This window comes from Penicillium digitatum, chromosome 1, assembly GCF_016767815.1.
Source record: "Penicillium digitatum chromosome 1, complete sequence".
NCBI classification, from domain to species: Eukaryota; Fungi; Ascomycota; class Eurotiomycetes; order Eurotiales; family Aspergillaceae; genus Penicillium; species Penicillium digitatum.
In genome coordinates, this window is record NC_089384.1 from 7,122,868 (window position 1) to 7,146,293 (window position 23,426).

At 49.9% G+C, this 23,426-nt stretch overlaps 8 protein-coding genes across 8 annotated transcripts; 5 read left to right on the forward strand and 3 right to left on the reverse strand.

Annotated features, from left to right (window-relative positions):
• Positions 1 to 90: 90 nt before the first annotated feature.
• Positions 91 to 5,526, forward strand: Pdw03_4812 (DNA-directed RNA polymerase; the record flags this gene model as incomplete). Its single annotated transcript, XM_014675299.1, has 4 exons — positions 91 to 219; positions 323 to 479; positions 552 to 622; positions 682 to 5,526. 4 exons carry the CDS (start codon positions 91 to 93, stop codon positions 5,524 to 5,526), a joined length of 5,202 nt encoding a protein of 1,733 aa, XP_014530785.1.
• A 935-nt stretch (positions 5,527 to 6,461) lies between these two features.
• Pdw03_4813 (Ubiquitin-protein ligase Sel1/Ubx2, putative) lies at positions 6,462 to 9,157 on the forward strand (the record flags this gene model as incomplete). The annotated part of the gene is made up of 4 exons (XM_066100844.1): positions 6,462 to 6,498; positions 6,550 to 6,681; positions 6,760 to 8,688; positions 8,763 to 9,157. The coding sequence occupies 4 exons, from the start codon at positions 6,462 to 6,464 to the stop codon at positions 9,155 to 9,157; spliced, it is 2,493 nt and encodes an 830-aa protein (XP_065956244.1).
• Positions 9,158 to 9,319: 162 nt separating this feature from the next.
• Pdw03_4814 (DNA repair protein Dds20/Mei5, putative) lies at positions 9,320 to 10,171 on the forward strand (the record flags this gene model as incomplete). The annotated part of the gene is made up of 2 exons (XM_014675297.1): positions 9,320 to 10,018; positions 10,079 to 10,171. The coding sequence occupies 2 exons, from the start codon at positions 9,320 to 9,322 to the stop codon at positions 10,169 to 10,171; spliced, it is 792 nt and encodes a 263-aa protein (XP_014530783.1).
• A 2,451-nt stretch (positions 10,172 to 12,622) lies between these two features.
• Positions 12,623 to 14,337, forward strand: Pdw03_4815 (MFS allantoate transporter, putative; the record flags this gene model as incomplete). Its single annotated transcript, XM_066100845.1, has 5 exons — positions 12,623 to 12,808; positions 12,868 to 12,898; positions 12,951 to 13,115; positions 13,161 to 13,235; positions 13,298 to 14,337. 5 exons carry the CDS (start codon positions 12,623 to 12,625, stop codon positions 14,335 to 14,337), a joined length of 1,497 nt encoding a protein of 498 aa, XP_065956245.1.
• Positions 14,338 to 15,280: 943 nt separating this feature from the next.
• Pdw03_4816 (UMTA) lies at positions 15,281 to 15,805 on the reverse strand (the record flags this gene model as incomplete). The annotated part of the gene is made up of 1 exon (XM_014675293.1): positions 15,281 to 15,805. The coding sequence occupies one exon, from the start codon at positions 15,803 to 15,805 to the stop codon at positions 15,281 to 15,283; it is 525 nt and encodes a 174-aa protein (XP_014530779.1).
• Positions 15,806 to 16,610: 805 nt separating this feature from the next.
• On the reverse strand, positions 16,611 to 18,271 carry Pdw03_4817 (Beta-glucosidase, putative; the record flags this gene model as incomplete). The annotated part of the gene is made up of 4 exons (XM_014675292.1): positions 16,611 to 16,749; positions 16,815 to 17,400; positions 17,468 to 17,940; positions 18,018 to 18,271. The coding sequence occupies 4 exons, from the start codon at positions 18,269 to 18,271 to the stop codon at positions 16,611 to 16,613; spliced, it is 1,452 nt and encodes a 483-aa protein (XP_014530778.1).
• A 404-nt stretch (positions 18,272 to 18,675) lies between these two features.
• On the reverse strand, positions 18,676 to 20,924 carry Pdw03_4818 (Kelch repeat protein; the record flags this gene model as incomplete). The annotated part of the gene is made up of 6 exons (XM_066100846.1): positions 18,676 to 19,716; positions 19,830 to 19,856; positions 19,951 to 20,024; positions 20,078 to 20,530; positions 20,605 to 20,691; positions 20,741 to 20,924. 6 exons carry the CDS (start codon positions 20,922 to 20,924, stop codon positions 18,676 to 18,678), a joined length of 1,866 nt encoding a protein of 621 aa, XP_065956246.1.
• Positions 20,925 to 21,536: 612 nt separating this feature from the next.
• Pdw03_4819 (Cell division cycle protein Cdc20, putative) lies at positions 21,537 to 23,387 on the forward strand (the record flags this gene model as incomplete). The annotated part of the gene is made up of 1 exon (XM_014675290.1): positions 21,537 to 23,387. One exon carries the CDS (start codon positions 21,537 to 21,539, stop codon positions 23,385 to 23,387), a length of 1,851 nt encoding a protein of 616 aa, XP_014530776.1.
• Positions 23,388 to 23,426: the final 39 nt, after the last annotated feature.

A 23,426-nucleotide genomic window follows, 5' to 3' on the forward strand; every position in this document is an offset into this window, starting at 1 on the left:
TCGTTTCCACTGGTTTTACGATACGCTTTCTTGACCGGTCATCTCCGCCTTTTTTTCATCCTCACTTTTTGTCACCACAATTTCGACATCATGTCTAACGTGTTTTTCCCTTATTCCAAGGCGCCTTTGCGCACCATCAAGGAAATCCAGTTCGGTCTCTTCGCCCCCGAAGAGATCAAGCGCATGAGTGTGGTCCATATTGAATACCCCGAAACGCTGGTGAGTAACTTTTGTTCCCTGTTTTTGTTGGTTCATGGATCATTTTCGAATGAAGTTTCGTTTTTCCATGCGTGTTGAAACTTGATTACTAAGTGATCAACAGGACGACCAACGTCAACGGCCTCGGACTAAGGGTATCAATGACCCTCGTCTGGGTACAATTGACCGTCAATACAACTGCGAGACTTGCGAAGAGGGTCCAAAGGAATGCCCTGGACATTTTGGTCACATTGAGCTCGCATCTCCAGTGTTCCACATTGGTGCGTAACTTGTTTGCCTCGGTCTCCTTCATTCGTTTTTGTTGTTCGTGCTGACTCTTGGCCCCACTCTAGGTTTTTTGACTAAAATCAAGAAGCTTTTGGAGACAGTTTGCCACAACTGTGGAAAGATCAAGGCCAACACGGTTAGTCATCCCTACTGGGATGGCAAATCTTGAATGGTTTTTGCTGACATGGATACCAGGCCGATTCAAAATTTACAGAAGCCCTCCGTTTCCGTGACCCCAAGCGACGCTTTGATTCTATCTGGCGACTCTCTAAGGACGTCCTGATATGTGAAGCCGACGCGCCTGTTGATGATGAGGAATTTTCGAAGGACTCCCAGAAGGGCCGGTCTCATGGCGGCTGCGGCAACGCCCAGCCCACTGTTCGGAAGGAAGGAATCTGTTTGGTTGGAACATGGAAGCCTAGCAAGGCTATGATGGAGGATGAGATGGCTCAACCGGAGAAGAAAGTCATCACTCCCACAATGGCCTTGAACATCTTCCGAAACATCTCTGTGGAAGACGTCCGCATCATGGGTCTCAGCAATGACTACGCTCGTCCCGAGTGGATGATTCTGACTGTCTTGCCCGTCCCTCCCCCGACCGTCCGCCCTAGCGTTGTGATGGGGGCCACAAGTGGCGCTCGCGGTGAGGATGACTTGACTTATAAGCTTGCGGAAATTGTCCGTGCGAACCAAAACGTTCAACGCTGTGAGCAGGAGGGAGCACCCGAGCACGTCATTCGTGAATTCGAATCTCTTCTTCAGTACCATATTGCCACTTACATGGACAATGACATTGCAGGCCAACCCACGGCGATGCAAAAGGGAAACCGCCCTGTGAAGGCTCTTCGTAGTCGCTTGAAGGGCAAAGAGGGTCGTCTGCGTCAGAACTTGATGGGAAAACGTGTCGACTTCTCCGCTCGTACCGTTATCACAGGCGATCCCAATTTGAGGCTGGACGAAGTTGGTGTTCCATACTCAACTGCTCGCATTCTCACCTACCCGGAAGTTGTTACCCCATGGAATATTGAGAAACTTCAGAAGTTGATTGCAAATGGACCCAACATTCACCCTGGTGCGCGATACATTGTTCGTGACAACGGTGAACGTATTGATCTTCGTCACGCTAAGCGTGCGGGTGCCCAGCAACTGCTGTATGGTTGGAAGGTCGAGCGCCATCTTGACAACGGCGATTACATTCTTTTCAATCGTCAGCCGTCTTTGCACAAGGAATCCATGATGGGTCACCGTGTCCGCGTAATGCCTTTCTCCACATTCCGCATGAACTTGTCTGTTACCAGTCCCTACAATGCTGATTTCGATGGTGATGAGATGAACTTGCATGTCCCCCAGGGTGAAGAGGCGCGCGCTGAGCTCGCTGAGCTCACTTTGGTCCCGAAGAACATTGTTTCTCCGCAGCGTAACGGTCCTCTGATGGGTATTGTGCAGGACACCCTCTGTGGTATCTACAAGATTTGCCGTCGTGACACCTTCCTCACCAAGGACCAAGTTATGAACCTCATGTTGTGGGTCCCTGACTGGGATGGTGCCATTCCCCCTCCCGCAATTCTTAAGCCTCGCCCTCGTTGGACTGGAAAGCAGATGATCAGTATGGCTTTCCCCTCGGGTCTCAACCTTCTACGTGTTGACAAGGATGGCTCGCCTTTGGCCGAGAAGTTTAGTCCTCTCAGTGATGGAGGTCTCCTGATTCACGGCGGACAGCTGATGTATGGAATGCTCTCCAAGAAGACGGTCGGTGCCAGTGGTGGTGGTGTGATTCACACCATCTTCAATGAGTATGGCCCTGACACTTGTGTCAAATTCTTCAGTGGAGCTCAAACCATTGTCGGGTACTGGTTACTGCACAACGGTTTCAGCATTGGTATCGGTGACACCATTCCTGATCAACACACTATCAACAAGATTGAAGAGGCCGTTCGTAACAGAAAACAGGAAGTCGAGGAGATTACGGCTAGTGCCACTGAGAACACACTGGAGGCCCTTCCTGGTATGAATGTGCGTGAGACATTCGAGAGCAAGGTCTCTCGTGCTTTGAACAATGCCCGTGATGAAGCCGGTGATGCCACAGAAAAGAGTCTAAAGGATCTGAACAATGCCATCCAAATGGCGCGGTCCGGTTCTAAGGGTTCGGCCATCAATATCTCGCAGATGACTGCCCTTGTCGGACAACAGTCCGTGGAAGGCAAGCGCATTCCGTTTGGCTTCAAGTATCGTACCCTTCCTCACTTTACGAAGGATGATTACTCTCCTGAGTCTCGTGGATTTGTTGAGAACTCATACCTCCGTGGATTGACTCCTACCGAGTTCTTCTTCCACGCTATGGCTGGTCGTGAAGGTCTGATTGATACTGCTGTCAAGACTGCCGAAACTGGTTACATCCAGCGTAAGCTGGTCAAGGCACTTGAGGAAGTCATGGTCAAATACGATGGCACTGTGCGCAACTCCCTTGGAGATATCATTCAGTTCATCTACGGAGAGGATGGTCTTGACGGTGCCCACATTGAAAACCAGCGTGTCGACCACATCAAGTGTTCCGATGCGAAGCTCATGGAGCGATTCCGTGTTGATGTTATGGATCCTGAGCGAACTCTCGGCCCAGAGATCTTAGAACAAGCCAATGAAATTGCCGGCGACATCGAGGTACAGAGATACTTTGATGAGGAATGGGAGGCCATTCTCAAAGACCGTGAGTTCCTGCGCACTGTTGTCAAGGAGGATGAGGAGATGATGCAGCTTCCCATCAATGTCCAGCGTATCCTCGAAATGGCCCGGACCACTTTCCGTATTCGCGAAGGCACTATCAGTGATTTGCACCCTGCTGAGGTCATCCCTCAAGTTCAACAGCTCCTGGATCGCTTGGTGATCGTTCGTGGTAACGATCCCATTTCACAGGAGGCTCAGGTTAACGCAACTTTGTTGTTCAAGGCACAACTGCGCAGTCGTCTCGCTTTCCGCCGGCTTGTCACAGACTACTCCCTCAACAAGCTAGCATTCCAGCACGTATTGGGTGCTATTGAAAGTCGCTTCGCTCGTGCGGCAGCCAACCCTGGTGAGATGGTCGGCGTTCTTGCGGCTCAATCCATTGGTGAGCCCGCGACTCAAATGACACTGAACACCTTCCACTTTGCTGGTGTGTCATCCAAGAACGTTACGCTTGGAGTTCCACGTCTCAAAGAAATTCTCAACGTTGCTACGAACATCAAGACGCCGTCCATGACTGTTTACCAAGAAGGCATGATGACCCACGATAAGGAGGGTGCCAAACTTCTTCGAAGTCTTGTGGAGCACACTAGTCTACGGTCTGTGACGGAGTCGACAGAGATTTACTATGATCCCGACATTCAGTCCACTGTCATCGAGAATGATAGAGATATGGTGGAGTCTTACTTCATCATCCCTGAAGATAATGCAGATGATGTATCTCAGCAGTCGAAGTGGTTACTCCGTATCGTCCTTAGTCGCCGCTCTCTTCTTGACAAGGGTCTCACTGTCCAGGATGTTGCTACCAGGATCAAGCAGGCATATCCTCGTGACATTGCAGTCATCTTCAGTGATAACAACGCCGACGAGCAAGTTATTCGTATTCGTCAGGTCCAAGACTACAAAGATGACGATGACGAAGATGTTGAGTACGACGTCACACTCAAGAAGCTTGAGCAGCACCTGCTGGACACTTTGACCCTTCGTGGTGTTCCTGGAGTAGACCGTGCTTTCATCAACGAGAAGAGCAAGGTTCGAGTCATCGAGGATGGTACGCTCCACACCAGCAAGTCTGATCCTCTTTGCAAGGAATGGGTTTTGGAAACTAGTGGATCTTCTTTGGCTGCTGTGCTTACGATTCCGGGAGTTGACGCCTCCCGCACGTACTCTAATCAGTTTATCGAGATTTTCGAAGTCTTCGGTATTGAGGCTGCCCGTACAGCTGTGCTTCGCGAATTGACCCTGGTGCTTGCATTTGACGGTTCGTACGTTAATCACCGTCACTTGGCTCTGCTGGTCGATGTCATGACTGTTCGTGGTTATCTGACTCCTGTCACTCGTCATGGTATCAATCGTGCGGACAACGGTGCCCTTATGCGTTGTTCGTTCGAAGAGACAGTTGAGATCCTGCTCGAGGCTGCTGCGTTTGGAGAGCTCGACGACTGCCGTGGTGTGTCGGAGAACTTGATCCTTGGACAGATGGCACCCGCCGGAACGGGTGAGTTCGACGTCTACCTGGACCAGAACTTGCTCAACACCGTCGTGTCTAGCAATGCAAGCTACGGCCTTATGGGTGTGGTTGGCGCGAAGGATGCCATCATTTCCGACGGTGCTGCCACCCAGTATGATACTGGTTCTCCTATGGCCAGCTCCCCGTGCATGACCAGTGGCGACCTCCCTGCGCCGTTCTCGCCCATGTACCACACTGGCCAGGAGTCTGCTGGAGGTCTCACCGAGTACCAGTCTACCGTTACCTATTGTGATGGGCTCTCCCCCCTTGACTACCCTCCAATAAGTCCCTTTAACACTAGCCCGACGTCTCCTGTGTTCTCTCCGTCTTCCAGCTATTCACCGACCTCCCCTGTCATCGGCATGACAAGCCCGCGCATGATGACCTCTCCCGGCTTCTCGCCTTCCAGCCCAACGTTCCAATCGACGTCTCCGGTTTACTCGCCGACCTCGCCCGCGTATGGCCGAGCGTCGCCCACCTCTCCGTCATACTCTCCAACTTCGCCTGGGTTCTCGCCGACATCGCCTAACTACAGTCCGACTTCCCCCAGCTTTAGTCCGGCTTCGCCTGCATTCAGTCCGACTTCGCCGAGCTACAGCCCCACCAGTCCTGCGATCAGTGGCGCTCGGCACTTGTCTCCAACATCTCCCACCTCTCCCAAGTACACACCAACTTCACCTGGCTGGTCCCCCACGAGCCCGCAGTCATACTCGCCGACTTCTCCAAATTTCTCTGGTTCCCCAACGTCGCCTACATCTCCGGCGTACAGTCCGACATCCCCGGCGTACAGCCCTACCTCGCCGCGCCAGTGAACATGGTACGAAAACGTCTTGCTTTTCTCAGGCTCGTGTTCCGCACCTGTACCATCATCAACTTGAACTTCAACCACTAAACAAAAAAGATCTTTTCGCGCTACACATCTCGGAAATGATTGATAATTTTTTTTTTTCACGAACTCGGGGATTACCCATTCTTGTATCTGTTTAGTCTTTTTTTTTACCAATTAACCAACAACACGTGCCAGTTTGGTTCCAGCCGCCATCATTTTGAGATTGCTTTGCTTTCCCGGTGCACTATTTTCCAATGCGAATACGGGGACCCCACCTAATTTGATCAGAATCGAGGACACCGTTCATAGATACTGTGAAATAGGAGTGCGGACTCAGATTCCCATTGGGGAATTGCCCGAAATTTTTTTTTATCGCAGGGAAAGCGCACCGGGGATGTATTTTGACTGCTGCTTTCTGTTTTGTACACATCCTGCAGAGGGGATGAGTAGATTCCAACAATGTTTGTGACATTTCCAATCTTTTTTCCTGTAACTCGTAGGGAGTCGAAAACAAGCATGCCTCGAGATCGTTGGGTTTCGAGGCTTTGACAGCTTGTATCACCGCTTCTAAAGATGCTCTAAAGAGAAGTCTAGATCTTGGAAGGCTTTCGTCCTAATTTTGTGTATAAATTAAAGAAGACGTTAAAAAAGATGGACAAATAGAACCTTGAAACATAGACTTAACTGTGTACTTGTTTTGCAAAACATGCGTAAACGTAGAAAACGTACAACATGTATTCTATTCAGGTACAATTTGACCGGCCCTCGGCAAAATGAAGCTCCGTCAAGCCAAGTGGCCCGTACTCTGGAACTACATCATATCACGAACCCCAGCTCTATCGCTTTTGTGATTCACATTGCTCTGAGGGTCGCAATGTGCTTCACATTCCGACATTACACCAACATTTTGCAGGCATTATGAGGACGCCGCTCTCACACTTTCTCTCGGCCCTACGTAAGAGTTGCCCGCACCCACAGGACAGCAACAGCTGACACCCCCTTATAGTGCTATTGCGGACTTGTGCAGCTGGGCCTGGTCAGCCGCTCACCGACCAAACAGTGTTTGGGGCAACTGGCCACGATGCCGATCACGAATTCACGTTCCAGACAGAGGAAGCAGAACCCCGACACATGACTCGTGAGTAGAGACAGCTTCCATATCTCGCGCCTTATCGACCGACCACTGATACTGATTAACTCGATCATCTGATGATAGAACGAGTTGAGAATGCCTGGGATATTCTTCGCACAACTAAAAACCCAGTCCTTCAGTCCGACAAACCGAGAGGATTGTTAGGGACTGCGGTTTACTATGGCCGCCAAACGGTCCGACTACTATTTTTGAATGGCCCCTCGACCGAAAAACCAGAGCGAAAACTGGACAAACATCTCGCGATAGCAGTGGAGGAATTGAGAACAGCTGCTGATGAAGACCGAGACCCGGATGCAATGTTTCTGTTAGCAGAGATGAACTTCTACGGCAATTTCTCCCATCCCCGCGATTTTGAAGAGGCTTTCCGCTGGTACCATGAACTGGCATGGCTGGATGGAAATAACACAGCGCAGAACATGGTCGGGTTCATGTATGCGACGGGTATCGGCGGCGCGGTCGAACCCGACCAGGCAAAGGCCCTGATGTACCATGAGTTTGCAGCGGAATCAGGGAACATTCGTTCGGAAATGACACTTGCATATCGATATCACACTGGCATCGGAACACCGAAGGATTGTGATCACGCGATCCACTACTACAAGAAGGTTGCGGACAAGGCGATCGAGTACTACCGCTCAGGTCCTCCTGGTGGTAGGGCTCTTGTTCGAGAATCTTATCGCTGGGCAGATGAAGAAGGTGGCGTCTACGGACCAGGAGCCAGTGTTTCGAGCTCGGGTGTTAATGCGCGGGACGCTGCCAATGCCAGTCCCGAGGCCAGCGTGGAAGACATCCTGGAGTACTTGGACCTCATGTCCCGGAAGGGGGAGCTGAAGGCTACGTACACCCTTGGTAAGATGAATTTCGAGGGTGCCCGGGGCTTGCCGCGGAACTTCCGACGGGCTATGAGGTATTTCAAGGTTGTTACCAAGAAATATTGGAACAAGGATGGGACCATCAACTCAAATCCCCCCGCAGGGCTCGACAAGCTGGCGTCTAAGGCCGCAGGCCATATTGGTCTGATGTACCTTCGCGGGGAGGGGGTTGAGCAACACTACCCGACTGCCCTCACATGGTTCCGACGGGGTATTGCAAACGGGGACTCTCTGTGCCAGCACTGGATAGGTCTCATGTATCTCAAGGGCTATGGTGTGCCTCAGGATGGCTTCAAGGCATCTCAGTACTTCAAAGCAGCGGCAGAGCAGGATTCTCCGGCATCAGAATCACGATTGGGTGCTCTGTTCTTGGATCAAGGAGACGTGGCAACCGCAACACGTTACTTCGAGCTCGCTGCCCGCTGGGGGTGGATGGAGGCATACTATTACCTAGCGGAAATGGCCAACTTCGGTGTTGGCAGACAGCGGCACTGTGGTGTGGCCGCGGCCTACTACAAAATGGTTGCAGAAAAAGCAGAGATCGTCCACTCAGCCTTTGTGGAGGCAAACACTGCTTACGAATCTGGTGACAAGGAGGGCGCTCTCATCCCAGCGATGATGGCAGCAGAGCAGGGCTATGAGAACGCACAGGCTAATGTGGCTTATCTGCTTGATGACCATCGCTCTGTGCTCTCGCTCAGTTCTATTCTTCCATGGGTGGAGAAGGCTCGATCTTCCTTGATGCGTAATTCGCGACTGGCGTTGACTTACTGGACCCGCTCTTCGAAGCAAGCTAATATCGACTCCTTGGTCAAGATGGGCGATTACTACCTGTCTGGTACGGGTACACCGGTCGATGCTGACAAGGCCTCCATCTGTTACCACAATGCTGCTGAAGCCCACCATAGTGCGCAGGGCTATTGGAATCTGGGCTGGATGCACGAGAACGGTGTGGCAGTAGATCAGGATTTCCACATGGCCAAGCGGTATTACGACTTGGCTCTTGACCTCAGCCCCGAAGCGTATCTGCCAGTGAAACTCAGCTTGATCAAACTTCGGGTCCGAGGATACTGGAATCGCATCACCAACGGAAACATTAATCCCATTCACGAGGAGGAAGGTAAGCTACTCATTTCCACTTACTCGTGAAACAAAATTCTTTCCTTCTAGTTTCTTACTTAGATTTGCCCCCAGACTCAAAGCCCCGTCGTACCTTCAAGGAATGGGTCAAGGCTTTCATCGAGAACGACGAGGAGGGCTATTACGAAGACCTTTACGAACAACAGCGGGGAGAAGATGATGAATATCGTAGCTTGGAATCCGAAGGCCATGAGGATGGCTACTATGATGACCTGGACCTCGACATCGACGAGGGAATGCTCGAGGGTCTCCTCATTGTTGGATTGGCTGCGACGCTGTTGGTTTTGGTTTATTTCCGTCAACAGCAACAACGCAACCGACAGAATGAGAATGTCAATGCCAATGCCGATGCCCAGAATGGAAACGAGAACGCTAACGACCGTGGCTTTTTCCCTCGGCCTGGTGATCCTGAATTTGGGCAATGGGTGGCAGGAGGAGTTGGTCATTAAAGGGATAATAGCGTGTGCATTTCAGCGTGACCTTTCGTAGATAAAATCCGTTGCTTATCGATAAGAATCTCGCATCTCCGCATTTCACTTGGCTTCTCCAAATGTTGGGGTTTCTTTGTCAAACACATCGAACCTTTGAAGTCTGTTTCCAATTGCTACACCATGGACAAGCCATCTAGCAAACGTCGTCGCACCGACGCAGCTACTGCACTCTCAAAGCCATTCAAGTCCCCGCTACGCAGATCTGCACCAACAAACACAGGCGACACACCATCTAAGCCTGTCGCATCTAGGACCCCTGAGGATACTCATATCCCAGTGACTCCTGACATCCCCGTAGAGTCCAAGTCAACATCAAATCCACCAGAATCAACAACAACAACAACAACAACTCCAGTACCTCCTAGGCGCAAACGCATTCTACAGCTCTGTTCCCCACTCTCACAATCATTCCAAACCTCCGACCCAGAGATCCTAAAACTGCAAAAGGAGCACCGGGAGATCAAGTCAAAGGTCGATGCACTCACCACTGAACTCGAAATAGCAACCCAGGCCCTCAACCTCGAGAAAAACCCCAAATACATCGAGATACCAACGCTCATCACCAAATGGCGTCTCGCTAGCCAGGACGCAGCTGATGAGGTATTTGTCGGTGCCAAGGAAAGGGTCAATCGTATGGGAGGGATGGCGGCTTGGAAAGAGCAGTCGAAGCGTGATGCCGCTCGGTGGGAGTTTGATGAGGAGGGCTATGAGCGGAAGCACGTTAATGAAGAGGAGGAAAACGTTGATAATTCCGGCGCTGAGGATATTGCTGGCCATCTATTGAACAAGAACAATCGCGAGGAGGAGAGTCAGGATGAGGTACGTGTTGTGATAAGACAGTGGTTTGGGCGGAATCTGTGAGCTGACATTTTTGCTTAGGAGTTCACAATGGAATTCATGCTCAAGAATCTACATGTTGATCCTACGTTGATTGGATATGACACCAAGGCTCAAAAATGGATCAAAGCATGATCATCGCTGTCGCTTCCTGGCCTGGCGAGAGTTCTCCACGGGCTCGATGAGACGATGAATGTTATGACCGATGTTATGGCCTTGGACCTTATTTCCAGTTGAGCTGACTTGACGATGATCTTTTAAATTCTCCTTACAATGTTATATACTTACCAGGGAATTGGCATATATGATTTAAAAAACCTTTCTTAGCAACATCGCCGAGACCATCCTGTTGCAGGCACTTACATCGCACCGGCGCGGGTCAAATTCGTTTTCGTGAGTCTCCCTGCATTTCCTCTCACTCTTGTATATGCCCAATTGCTGTACTTCGTGCCCCTTGAAGCATAGTGAAACAGCATACGCTCGCTATTTTCAACACAAGAGGAAATGTGATCAATGCGAATCCTTCATGTGGCGAATGTCGTCGCAAGGGTGCTGAACTTTTTGCCTGCACAGTCTGAGAAAACGGGAGATAACATCACAATCTCGCTGGAATGCTTGAGACAGCTCGAGGAACGGGTAATAGATGATATATCCCAAATACTATCGAAATATGTCCTCGGTTACTAACCCGCAAGTTAAATGTGCAATCGGGGTGAAAGCCTTTACCAATCCTAACCACAACCCTCGCCATAAGCCACTTATTCCGACTACACAAATTCCAAGCCAGGATCGGACGATCGCGAGAGGAGCAGCCCTAAAATCTCTCACTAGATATAGTGAGACTGTAGCTCCTCATTCTAGTCCGCTTTTGGTGCATGGCGACACGAGATTCCAGGATTCAATGCTTGTATGCTTATGGTTTCTTGACCTTGATAGACCAGAAACGTGATTTCACCGAAATGGATGGAACAGAGGAAATTCAAGTGACGAGTGCCGAAGTCTGTCTCAATTTTCGCCACGTACAGGAAGAAGGACATGTGATGTGCATACCTGGTCAATACGCGTCAACCCCCAATTTTTCTTCCATCGTGATGTACTTGAGGTGATCTGGTTTGGCTAATAATCAATCTGTCATTGGCTTGTCTTCCAATTCCGAGCAGGAATCATGATGCTGCACATTGTCTGGGCGACGGCCCATGTCACTGATATCCAGGATCAACAGCGCATTAGACAGAACAACCAACAGGCTGTTGCTACATGTATAGCTACTCTGGCTGGCTTGAGTTCGTACGACAGAAGATCATGTGGAATTCCGGCACACTTGAAGTCAACTATAGTGCTACGGTGTCTCTGGAAGGGGCTGAAATGCACTTGGAGCAGCTGAGGAAGGATTATGTGCACCAGACTGCTTTGGCGATGGTTGAAGATATGATTTATGGGAGCATGCATCAAAGCTTGGTAGAGTATGATTTTTAATTCGAGATTGTAAATTCGGGGAGGGCTTTGCACGTATTTTAGGAGTGTGAAAGAATCGAGTAGTGGAAGGAAAGTTTGCATCTATTTTGGCGATACCAGGTCTTCATTATAAGATCAACTTGCCCGTTGTCGAGCTCTCTTTCGTATGAGCTGTGATAACTACGATAATCTGCGCTAAAGCAGGACTCGACCATCGGGTGTTAACTTCGCTGGCCGTGGAAAGAGAAGAGTCATCGCCCCCAATGTACATTGATGGAACACTAGATGTTCCATCTTGTAATTATGAATAAAACTATGATAGCTAGGTATAAAGGATTATATAAACTTTTAGGGCGCCTGGAATAACCATTCGCTATGGCGAGTATATTCGTCCGGTCGAGAAGCGCGGCGCCGATTTCGCGGAGAATTTGGATATAGGTAGTATCCTTATTAGCAGTAAGAGTCTCTAACGTAGGCTAGCCGCTTATAACGGTTATACCTTTAGCTTTGATACTATCTTTTACGAGGTAAGGGACACCCTCTTATGTACGCGGCAGTAGACCTACTACGCGCCGGGTATCGGAGCTAGCTACTTTATCGAGGGTGTATAGATTTAGGACTAGGATAGCAGAAAGCTTTGAATCACTTATATCGTACGCGCCGATGTTTCGTGATTATCGTGCTACTAAGCCCACGCTAGTGAGAAACCCTGAAGAAAGCGCGGATTGGAGCTCAGAGATACTAGTCTCTAATCGCGCAAAGCTTGAGACTTAGTGGGCCAAGGCGGCAAGGGGTATATACTTCTTAAAAAGGCTGGTAAGATGTAGGTGAAATGCAAGTAAAATGCCAGTGATTTTTTGAGTGATTCTCCAAGTCTTAGACAGGACCAAGTATAACAACCCGTAGCGGGGGATAGTCCGCTTTCCCCACACGTTTTTTGCGGACTATTGGCCGTATCTCCTATCTCAACGACTTGACCAAAGATTACCTTGCAGATGGAGAAACATTGATGCTTATCTTCTTGGCGGAGGTAACGAGTCATATCGTTGCTCGGATCTTGTGTACAATAAATCGCTGGACTTGCATGTGGGGACTTCTCAGTTCTGTTTAACTTGATCCTCGCTACTTGAAATGAATTCCAACGACACAAAATTGGATCGATCCACCGCAGAGAAAGATACTACCCATGTTGTACTTGGCGAGACTCACGATATCGGAGCGAATCTGTACCTGGAGGCAGAGCAGTTAACTCCCGAGGAACTGGAGACTGAGGGCGCAGAGGTGCTGAAAATTCTTGACTGGCGGATTATGCCCATGGTAATTAATCACTCTGTTTTTTTGGTGAGAACTAGTTCTGACAGTCTGCTGTGTTCTAGCTCTACCTAACCTATGTTATTCAATTCCTCGGTATGCAAGAGCATGTCTCCGTTGTTATTCCGTAACTAACATGTCCGTGTAGACAAGCTATCACTTAATTATGCATCGGCATACTCCTTAATCCCAGACCTTGCTCTTGAAGGCCAGCGATACTCATGGGTTGCGGCTATTTTCAATTTCGGCTATCTCTTCTGGGCCCTCCCAGCCAACCTCCTAATTCAGCGATTGCCAATTGCAAAGTACATGGGTATGATGCTTTTTTTCTGGAGTGTACTCGTTATTGCACATGTAGGAGCAAGGAACTACCCAGGGATCTTGGTATTGAGATTCCTTTTGGGCATGGCAGAAGCCGGAGTCAGTCCGTGCAGTGAGGAGCCCACAGCACAAACCAAAGAAACGAGAAGCACTGACATGATTTGTTCGATCTAGTGATGAATCTTACATCAATGTTCTATAAGCGCTCTGAACAACCCTTGCGCATGGCCGTCTGGCTCAGCGCAAACGGCATGGCCACGATGGTAGGAGCACTTCTAGGATTCGGCCTCGGCCATTCACACAACACCGCGCTCCGCAGCTGGCAATTAATCTTCTTAACCATCGGACTGCTCAACTTCCTCTGCGCCTGTGTCTTCGTCTGGGTCATGCCCGACTCACCCGGCTCTGCCCGCTTCCTAACCCACCGACAGCGCGTGATCGCCGTGCAGCGTGTCGCCGAGAACATGATCGGGGTGAAGACCCGAGATATCAAACCACGCCAGGCACTGGAGATTCTCTACGACCCTAGAGTTCTCTGCTGCGCGGGCGTCGGTATCGCCTGCGGTGTGATTAACGGCGGCTCATCGAATTTCGCATCCGCTTTGATCAAAGGCTTTGGCTTCAGTGGGATCAACGCTACACTCCTCCAGCTACCTACAGGTGCGGTCGAAGCGGTGGTTGTTCCAATCTGCGGCATCATCGCAACATACGTTAAAGACTCACGCTGCATTGTTCTCGCAGTTGTCTGTTTGATTCCCTTCGCTGGTCTGCTGGGCATCCGCTTTACCAGTCTCGACCATCCCTGGACTTTAGTTGGATGCACCTGGCTGCAGTATCTCATCGGTGCTCCCGTCATTATCTCGTGGAATTTACTTGCCACCAATGTCGCCGGCCACACCAAGCGTGCTGTCGCGAATGGTCTCTGGTTCTCGCTATATGCGGCTGGTAATGTCGCCGGAGCAAATATCTTCTTCACTCGCGAGGCCCCGCGCTATTACTCGGGCTTGCTGGGCCTGCTCATTTGTTATGCGGGAATTGTTGTTCTAGCATGTGCATCATATATATCGATGAAATGGGAGAATGCAAGGAGGGATGCTGCAGAGGTTGCGGCGGGCCGTCTGGAGACACCGGAGGAGATAGCCTCTCATGCTATTTTCGATGGCTTTAACGATTTGACGGATAGAGAGTCCAAGCATTTTAGGTATGCGCTTTAGATTCAAATAACTGAATTACTTTCAGAGACAGCTAGGCACTAGTCAATACAGCTGAGGGGCTGCTGATTCATTCTTTCTGTGAACATGATCAAATAGACCCCTGAAAGAGATTGCAAGTGTTCTAACTTTGGTAGGGCTATAATGTGCCCAGACGGTTGAGGCACCCGAGTATCATCCTCGTTGAGGCGGCATGATCTCTTCGAAGATGTCTAGAATCTCTTCGGGAATTTTTCCTAATTGGCTATGTGAACTCAACACAATGCCACGCTTGGCCTGACTCTTCCAAGGTAGAATTCTCTGCTTTATTCGCTAGGAATCTCAAGAAATTCCCAAGCCTTTGGTGGAATCTGTTCAGGCAGACATCTTTGCATAACATGGCAAAGTCGTTTCGTACATTTTAGGCTATTGTTACTGCTTGTACTCGGGCTGTAAGACAAACAATGGGAAATTAATCTAAAAAGAGACATACGAAACGACATACCAGGTTCTCGCACCTGAATACAATACGATGCCACTAGCCATTGGGTATTTGGCAGGTGACGGCATATTGAAAGACTATAGAAATACCTGACAAGGTCGCAAACTTGGCCGAGACTTCTTGTCAAAGGTCAAACGTAAGAGTTGTTTTGCACATTTTTTGCCGTTTTGCACCCTTTATATTCTAGCTAACACATCAACAAGGGGGGGGGGGGGTTGTTATATAACAATATAAACCTGTCGAAAGACTTCGCAAAAGATTTTGAGAGCGAATTTCACAACTACCAAATAGACGTCACAAGGCTGCATAAGTCGACTATTCTAGTAATATATGAAGACCGAAGGGAAGAAAAAGAGAAACTAAGCTCTTAGTGAATAACAAAACACAAGAAAACCCACCTTCAATGCACGAGGTGTACAATACAATATATAATCTTCCGAAGTCACGACACGGAATGGCTTTCGATCAAGTTGGCCTTCTAGCAATGACCACAGTCTCGTATGGTGTTAGTCCGATATGATCTGGAAAGCTCAACTCGGAGAATGGAGATTGACCGAAACGCGGCTCATAGTCCGGCCAATCGACCCGAGGCCCGAGCCAGACGATAAAATCAACATTTTCACGACCATGTGTATCAACGTATTTGGTGATGAGTTTCGGATCGCGTGGGTAGACAAACATCCACGCTGTAGCCTGTTCAGCGGCAGACCAAAGGCTCCAGCCTCCGCCAACGATATTCATATCTTCTTCGGCTATGTACCGATTGATGGTTGAATCCACCTCAACACCCTCCACTAATACATTTTTGTCGCAATGCACAAGGAGACCTTCAAGGAGACCAGATCCGCTACCAATTGAGATGGTGAATTTGGGGGTTTTTGGCAGGAGCGAAGCAAGGTAGGTGATCAAGGTGCTGGAGATGGCCAAGCAACAATCTGGGAATCTCTTGGGTGCTGGCAAAAGCTGCTTGGAGATTTGAGATATGTCCATATTGTTCCTCAGGACTGTATTTGTTACACGTAACTTCGAGCTGTGTGAATGGAGAGAATATCTCCATCGGAGGCGGATTTACTAAGCTCCCGATCGGAATTTGCATCAGGTGTATAAGCTTCCAATCCACAGGAGGTCTAGGTAAAACTTGATGATACCTGAGTCAAAGGATAGAGCCTCTATCTAAAGTTTTTTGAGGAGTTATCTTAGGGGAGTTGGTGAAATCTTGGGCGGGGCTGGGTTCTCAGGCACTGAGATTGCCTTTTCGGGGAATCGGTTGTAACTCTACAATTGTACAATCGACTAGCTTTGGTTTATATTGTGTGATTGATGCTTCAAACAGATATCTGAAAGTGACATAGCTCAGGTCAAATCTGTGAACAATCCGGGTCTCGCTGTGCAGTGTACATTTTAATACATGTCACAAGATCACCTAGCTCTAAACAAAATGGTCAAATTTGGTATCCTATAAAAGCGGCCAGGGTTCAGGGCGTACTCTGATGAGATGGATTATGTCAAGCCCACGTAAAGCATGAGGATTCCTATACGTCTGCATGTATAGTCGACCCCTATCTTCTTTCACTCCAGGCTCTTCTCATAAGATTTCGCAACTCAGCATGTGATATCCCTTCGTCTCTACTGTTTCTATCTGCCACAACCATGCAGGTTTTGCTACGTTATGCACCAAAGTACAGAATGACTGGAAAGCCAAATATCAGGTGCACTCAAACCCTTCCTATGGAATCCAGGTATCATGGCAGTTGCCGGAGTCCACCAGTGTAAAGATCAATTCAGCGCGTCTAGCTCAGGACTTCTCAATCAACTGATCAAAGATCTGGCTAATCACCTTGGCACTCTTCTTTGGAATTCTCTTCTGGTCGTTCTCATAGTCGACAAACGTCACACCGAAGCGGGTCTCGTAGCCCTCGGCCCATTCGAAGTTGCTGTAATTAAACCAATCAGTCGGAAATTTTTGCCATAAGAATCAAGGGGACAGCGTTAAACGTACTCCATAAGACTCCAAGCCATGTAAGCCCGTATATTGACACCGTCATGGGTATACGCATCAGCCGCAGCACCGATGTAATCCTGGAAATACTGCACGCGAAAATCATCGTTAAGCAATTCCTCAAGTGGCATATCGTTCTCACCCAGGACACTTGTTCCGTTCTCAGTGACATAGATCTTGGGGTACCCGTATCGCTCACTGAGCCACTTGAGCAGTTTCCGGAACCCGATAGCAGATGGTCGCAGCCAGGGGGACTGTGTGATAGGCCCGACACTCACGCCGTTCTTGTCTTCTAGCAGGAGCTCCAGGTTGCCCGCAACATCGTTGATGTCTGGCTCTCCCGTCTTAGCGCGGATGAAGTTCGCGCAGTAGTGGTTCATGCCGTAGAAGTCATTGCTGCCTTGGACAAGGGCAATGTCCTCTGGTGACCAGCTTGGCAGACGGTCGCCAAGTTGCTTGATCATACTGTCTGGATACTTGCCGTAGTAGATCGGGTCGGCGAACCATGATATGGCGAACTCAATCTTGCGGTCACAGGCTTCCACGTCGGCTGGGTTCCCAGAATCCCAGGGCTCAGCCCAGTCACCTGTTCAATGATCTGTTTAGTTAACGCTCTTCATACATCCACGGGAGCGGGGAGCATGGGTGCATACCGTTGAGCGTAATGCCAATCTCCCCACCGTCACGTTGTTTAAATTCATCGCGGTAAATCTTCACCGCAGTTCCGTGGGCAACGAGCAAATTGTGGCTGACAATCCAAGGCTCAATCGAGCTATCTCCCACCGCGCTCTGGGTGCGATCACTCGTGTGACCCGGGGCGAAGGAACCATTGTTGTATCCAAGGACACTAATGCACCAAGGCTCGTTGAAGGTAATCCAGTACTTGACCTTGGATCTAAACGCTTCGAACACCAAGCGAGCATAATGTGCAAAGTCGGCAACGAATTCCTCCTTGTTGATAGGTCCGCCATAGCGCTTGTCGAGCTCATCTGGAAGATCCCAGTGGAAGAGGGTAATCATGGGCGTAATGCCCGCGTCAATCAGGTCATCTACAAATTTCTGATAGAACTGTATGCCTTTCTGGTTGATTGGATCGTTCCGACCGCCGAGAGGGATAATGCGGGACCTACAGATTTAAACAAGCCGAGGTTAGCGAATTATCTAAGGATCGAAGCTCGAAGTGGGAGTCACAAAGAGACGAACCATGACAGGGAAAATCGGTATGCCTGAGCACCACATTCTTTCAATAAGGCGATGTCTTCGTGTGTGCGGTGATACGAGTCGCAAGCTACATCTCCAGTTCCGGAACCGGCAATCTTGCCGGGAATCTTGCAGAATGTATCCCAGATCGACGGGGCGCGACCATCTTCGTTGACGCCGCCCTCAATCTGGTATGCGGCTGTTGCAAAGCCCCAGAGGAAATCCGAAGGAAGAGTGGATTGCTCGGTGGATCCCATGATGAAGTGAGTATCAAAGGGATAGCTGCAGAAGCCGTGTGCCAACCAGATTGTTTCGAATTCGAGCGCACATCAAGAGTTATATAATTTCAACATTTCAATTTTCTTTTGGCTGAAACACAAGCGCGAGAAACTATGCAGAGCTTCCTTATCGTGACAGGAATGACCTCCGCGATCAGGAGTGAACTCCGTGTCAAGAACGTCGAGAGGCTCCACATCTCGTGATGACAAATGGGCTCAGCGCCAGCCCTTGGAGCGGTTTAACGGCCCGGTCACATTGATAGAAAAGGTGCATATTCCAAAAATGTACGATAAAGATGCGCAGATGCAAATAAAATACAACTTGATATAGAAACGACCCCACCAAGTACTCCAGAAAATTATGCGTGCCCCTTTCATGCAATTCATGAGATCTCCATCCCTTCATCGTCCGCGTCGACCTCGGACATCTCGTCTGCAGTAGATCCCAGCCGCATTCGAGAGCTTTTGTCTCGGTCAACTAGGCCATCTGCCCCAAAAGTAACCATCTCCAATTCAGGCCCTGCGAGGATGCGGCCTTCTGTGTCCACCATCTCGCAGAGTTGGATCAAACTCTTGTGACTGAGAGATTTGAAACCGTCTGTCCGTACAACGCGGCCCCAGTATGTCATGCAAAATTGTGCTGCTCGGCGCATCAGCCAGTGCTCATTGGTCCGCCCCGCACGTTCCCAAACGATGGCTGCATTGTCTACATCAAGCTCTTGTCCTAGCCTATTGACGCACAGCAGGCGAAGCTTCGGCATGTCATAAAGATTGGCCATAACAAGCATACCCGCCACATCAATAACGGTCGAGCAATAATCTGGGTGGCCGGCGATACTGTCTGTGTACAGGTAATAGAGAAAAGCGCGCACGACAGAATAAGACTCGGGAATGTGCATCCGCTTAGTATGGTACTCAGCCATATGGGCGGAGTACAGGCGCTTGAAATGTGGCCACCTCAGCTGAAGAATGATACGGTGGACATGGATGGGCTTCGAGGTCCAGGGGTTCTGCTCCACAAAGGTCGGCTGGGCCTGAGTTGGGGAAACGGATAGCGTGTCACCCATATCTTCTGATGCGTACCCGTCATACTCGTCACGAATAGCAGTAATGACAAAGTCCGTGCCACTTCCAGACTCGGCGGGATTGTCAAAAACAGCAGCTAAATCGGTTCCCAACCCGGAAACCTGAGAGAAGCCTATTTGATCAGACGACCAATGTGCACCTCGTTCGTGAGATTCTGCCGACAGGCCGTTACCTAGTAAGCCATAATTTTCCAGATCGATAGTCAGGACTTCGCTCATATGATTCTCGTCGCTACCTCCTGGAGCATTCGCGATATCAAGACTACATCCCAAGAGCCATGCTTTGGTGCCTGCGTCATTGACAGTGCAATAGTGCCATCGATATCCTGGCCGGAAGATCTCTTGACCATCAGCTAGCCGTTGCCAGCGCAGCGAGTTGAGGTCTAGAGCAGACAGGTTACAATCATGCGAACGTACGGTCTCCGACGGTGTGATTAGATCGAGCAGAACACCAGAGGAAAATGAGTGAAAATGAGTACCTGAAAAGAGTGAGGGGACATGAGGACCAGAATCAAACCTAAGACAAGATATGGCACCGGGCGCAACTGGCTTGCGTCGACCCAAATTGCGTACCTGCACACTGCCTGAGTTGGCGGCATAGATTCCGGAGCGGGGAGATATTTGGTGGGTACTGCTAGAGATAGAGTCTGGAAGATGAGCTGAGCCGCAAACAGATTGACATACAGGGAGTTGACGTTACCTTTGGGAGTAGTGTTTCCGGCCAACGATGGAGATCCCTTGAGATCGAGCCACCAGATGTCAGTCGTTCGTTCCATGTTCGGACCCAATCCACCAAATATCCACAGCCGTGTACCCCAAACCCAGGCTGTATGATCGAAGCGAGCAGTGAAGCTCCATGTCCGAGACCAGGTCCATGTTTGTAGATCCAGATAGGTCAAATCGTCCAAGATCACATTCTTCTCCCCTGTCACGCCTCCTACGCCTGCCACTCCACCCACAATAAAAAGCTTGTCTTCGTGAATGACAGCAGCATGACGAGCTCGGCCGCGCGGGGTCGAGCCGCGAATTTCAGGAAGTGCCCAGGTGAACGTATTGAGATCAAGGATGACGACGTCAGAGAGGTATTCGCGATGTTCATTTTCGCCTCCAAACACAATCAATTTATCCCCTTGGTATAATGTTGCCGTGTGCCCTATCAAAATTAAACATTTAAAGTCAGAGTATGTATCACTAAAAAGTGGACGAATAAGAAGAGAGAATCGTTACCCATGCGAACTCCGGGGATGTCGCCGTAGTTGTCCACAAGCTCCCAGCGCAAAGTCTCCAAGTCCAGCCTGAGCACGTGGTTGTAAACTAAAAGTTTTTAGTGTCATTTTAAAGATGATAAGTTAAGGAAGTCAACCTTCATCAGTAAACTGGTCAAACCCTCCAAACGCATAAATACAATCATTGCTGCAGTACGTCACCGAGGCATTGACCAGACACGCGGGGACATGGCCCTGGGCTTTTTTTATGCTGGGTCGATAATCCGTGCTGCTCCGGCGATCACCAGTCTGACTGGCAGGCATTAGGAAGGCGTCCTGCATTGCTACAGAGGGAGTACAGCAGGATATTGGCTTTAAGCCCCTCGAAGATCCCGGCCAGGCAGGGAGAAGTCGTGGTGGGTCTCCGTGGAACTGGGTGAGAGGAACGTGGTGGGGGGTTGCAAAGAGGAGATGGATGCGCCATCCCAATGGCAAAAAAAGGGAGCCTTGAATTGTATCTGCAACCGGCACAATTAGTCATGACAACTTCTCCTTGAAGGTCTATGGAAGATATATTCTGTGTAGGTTCTTACCTTTGTTCTTGCTTCACTGGATCAAGCAATTGTCATGAGATTAATTGCCAAGACAAATGTTACTAAAGGAGGCAAGCGCGGTATGTCAACACTAGTCCCAATAAGGGTTAGTGCGCCATGTAGCTCAGGTAACCGTTGCTATGGGGAGAGCCTCATACTTTTCAGCAACGAGTATAGTAGCTACCTTCTATTTATTCGCTTTTCTCCTGAGCTCACTTTCCCTTTTTTCATCAATTTTTTACTATCCGCATTTATCTGCATACTTTTCCGTTGGTTGGTTTCACATCAACTTCTGCATCGATTCGTATAGCATCTTCTACTTGGGTTGGTCCCATTACATCTACTTTGATCATATATTACTATGGCTTCTGTTACTGCATCAACCCCGGTAAAGAGCCACCATGGGCTCTTCTCCTCCAAGACTGCTGGAGGCCGTATGCCTCTAAGCCCTTCTCCCAACCCCCGTGCAAGCGGCCCGTCACCCTTCACCCCTCCTCGCCAGTGTGATGCTGGCCGCAGTCAAACCAAGTCAGTGTATGGTGGAAACCTCACTGCCCACTTCGCCAAGTCCATCTCCAAATCAGCCCGCACCACTCACCGTGACTCTCCCAAGACGAACAAGTCGAATATTGCCAGCACCCGCACCCGCAAGTCACCCAAACACTTGGAGCTTGGTGTTTCTGACTGGACTTTGACCGGCACAAGTGCCACTACAGCGAACACTCCGTCGAAGGAGCACATTCGCCGAGAGATTCCTACCCGCTCCCGTACTAGCAAGACAACTTTGCGCGTGCCTCATAACGCTGGTGACCGTTTTATTCCCAACCGGACCGCAAGTGAGGGTCTAGCCACTAGCGGGGCCGCAAAGCCAGAAGAGAAACAGCGCCCTAAGAATGGCGGGGCAGACGGATCGTCGGTCCTCGCCTCGGCGGCTAGCGCTTTTGACATTGGTGCACGTGGATCCGATGATGACCTTGCTGCTGCTTTGGAGAGCTTGGGTCTGGATGACAATGAGCCTTCCACCTATGCTCGCCCAGCTCCTGATGCCGTGGCCTACAAATCATCTTTGGCTGAAGCTTGCGGAGTGAATATGAACACTCGCATCCTCGCTTTTAAACCTCCCCCTCCAGAGTCATCGAAGCCCATTGACCTTCGTGCTCAATATAACCGCCCTCTCCGACCTGCCAAATCTACAGCTGCCCAGTTCCGCCGCCGTGTGCAAACTGCACCCGAACGGGTCTTGGATGCCCCGGGTCTTTTGGATGACTATTATCTCAATTTGCTTGACTGGAGCTCTGGCAACCAGGTCGCCATCGGTCTCGAGCGAAATGTATATGTCTGGTCTGCTGAGTCTGGATCTGTCAACTGCCTTTTGGAAACCTCCCCTGACACATACGTGAGTAGCGTCAAGTGGAGTGGAGATGGTGCCTACGTCGGTGTTGGCTTAGGAACCGGTGAGGTCCAGATCTGGGATGTCGAGGAAGGTTCCAAGCTTCGCAGCATGTACGGCCATGACTCTCGTGTCGGTGTAATGGGATGGAATAAGCACACTCTCTCCACTGGTGCTCGTAGTGGGCTCGTCTTCAACCACGATGTTCGCATCGCAGAGCACAAGATCGCTGAACTGGTCTCTCATACTTCTGAGGTCTGTGGTCTCGAATGGCGCGCTGACGGCGCTCAGCTCGCCACTGGTGGAAACGACAACCTCGTCAACATCTGGGATGCTCGCTCTCTAAGTGCTCCCAAGTTTACTAAGACCAACCACCGCGCCGCCGTCAAGGCTCTGAGCTGGTGCCCTTGGCAATCCAACCTCCTTGCCACTGGTGGTGGTTCCTACGACCGTCACATACACTTCTGGAACACCACCACCGGCGCCCGCACCAACAGCATTGACACTGGATCCCAAGTCACTTCCCTGCGTTGGAGCAATCACTACCGCGAGATCGTCAGCTCTAGTGGCTTCCCAGACAACTCGCTCAGTATTTGGAGCTACCCAACTTTGGTCCGCAACGTTGAGATCCCCGCCCACGAGACTCGTGTACTTCACAGTGCCATCAGCCCTGATGGACAGATGCTGGCCACCACTGCTGCTGATGAAAGCTTGAAGTTCTGGAAGATCTTTGAGCGCAAGGCTGGTAGCAGTGCCTCATCCGCTCGTGAGGGTGGTGTCGGCAGCAAGGCTAAGATGACCAAGTCTATGACCATCCGCTAGACGCCTGCAACATTTCACTCTTTTTGGTTTTTTTTTTCG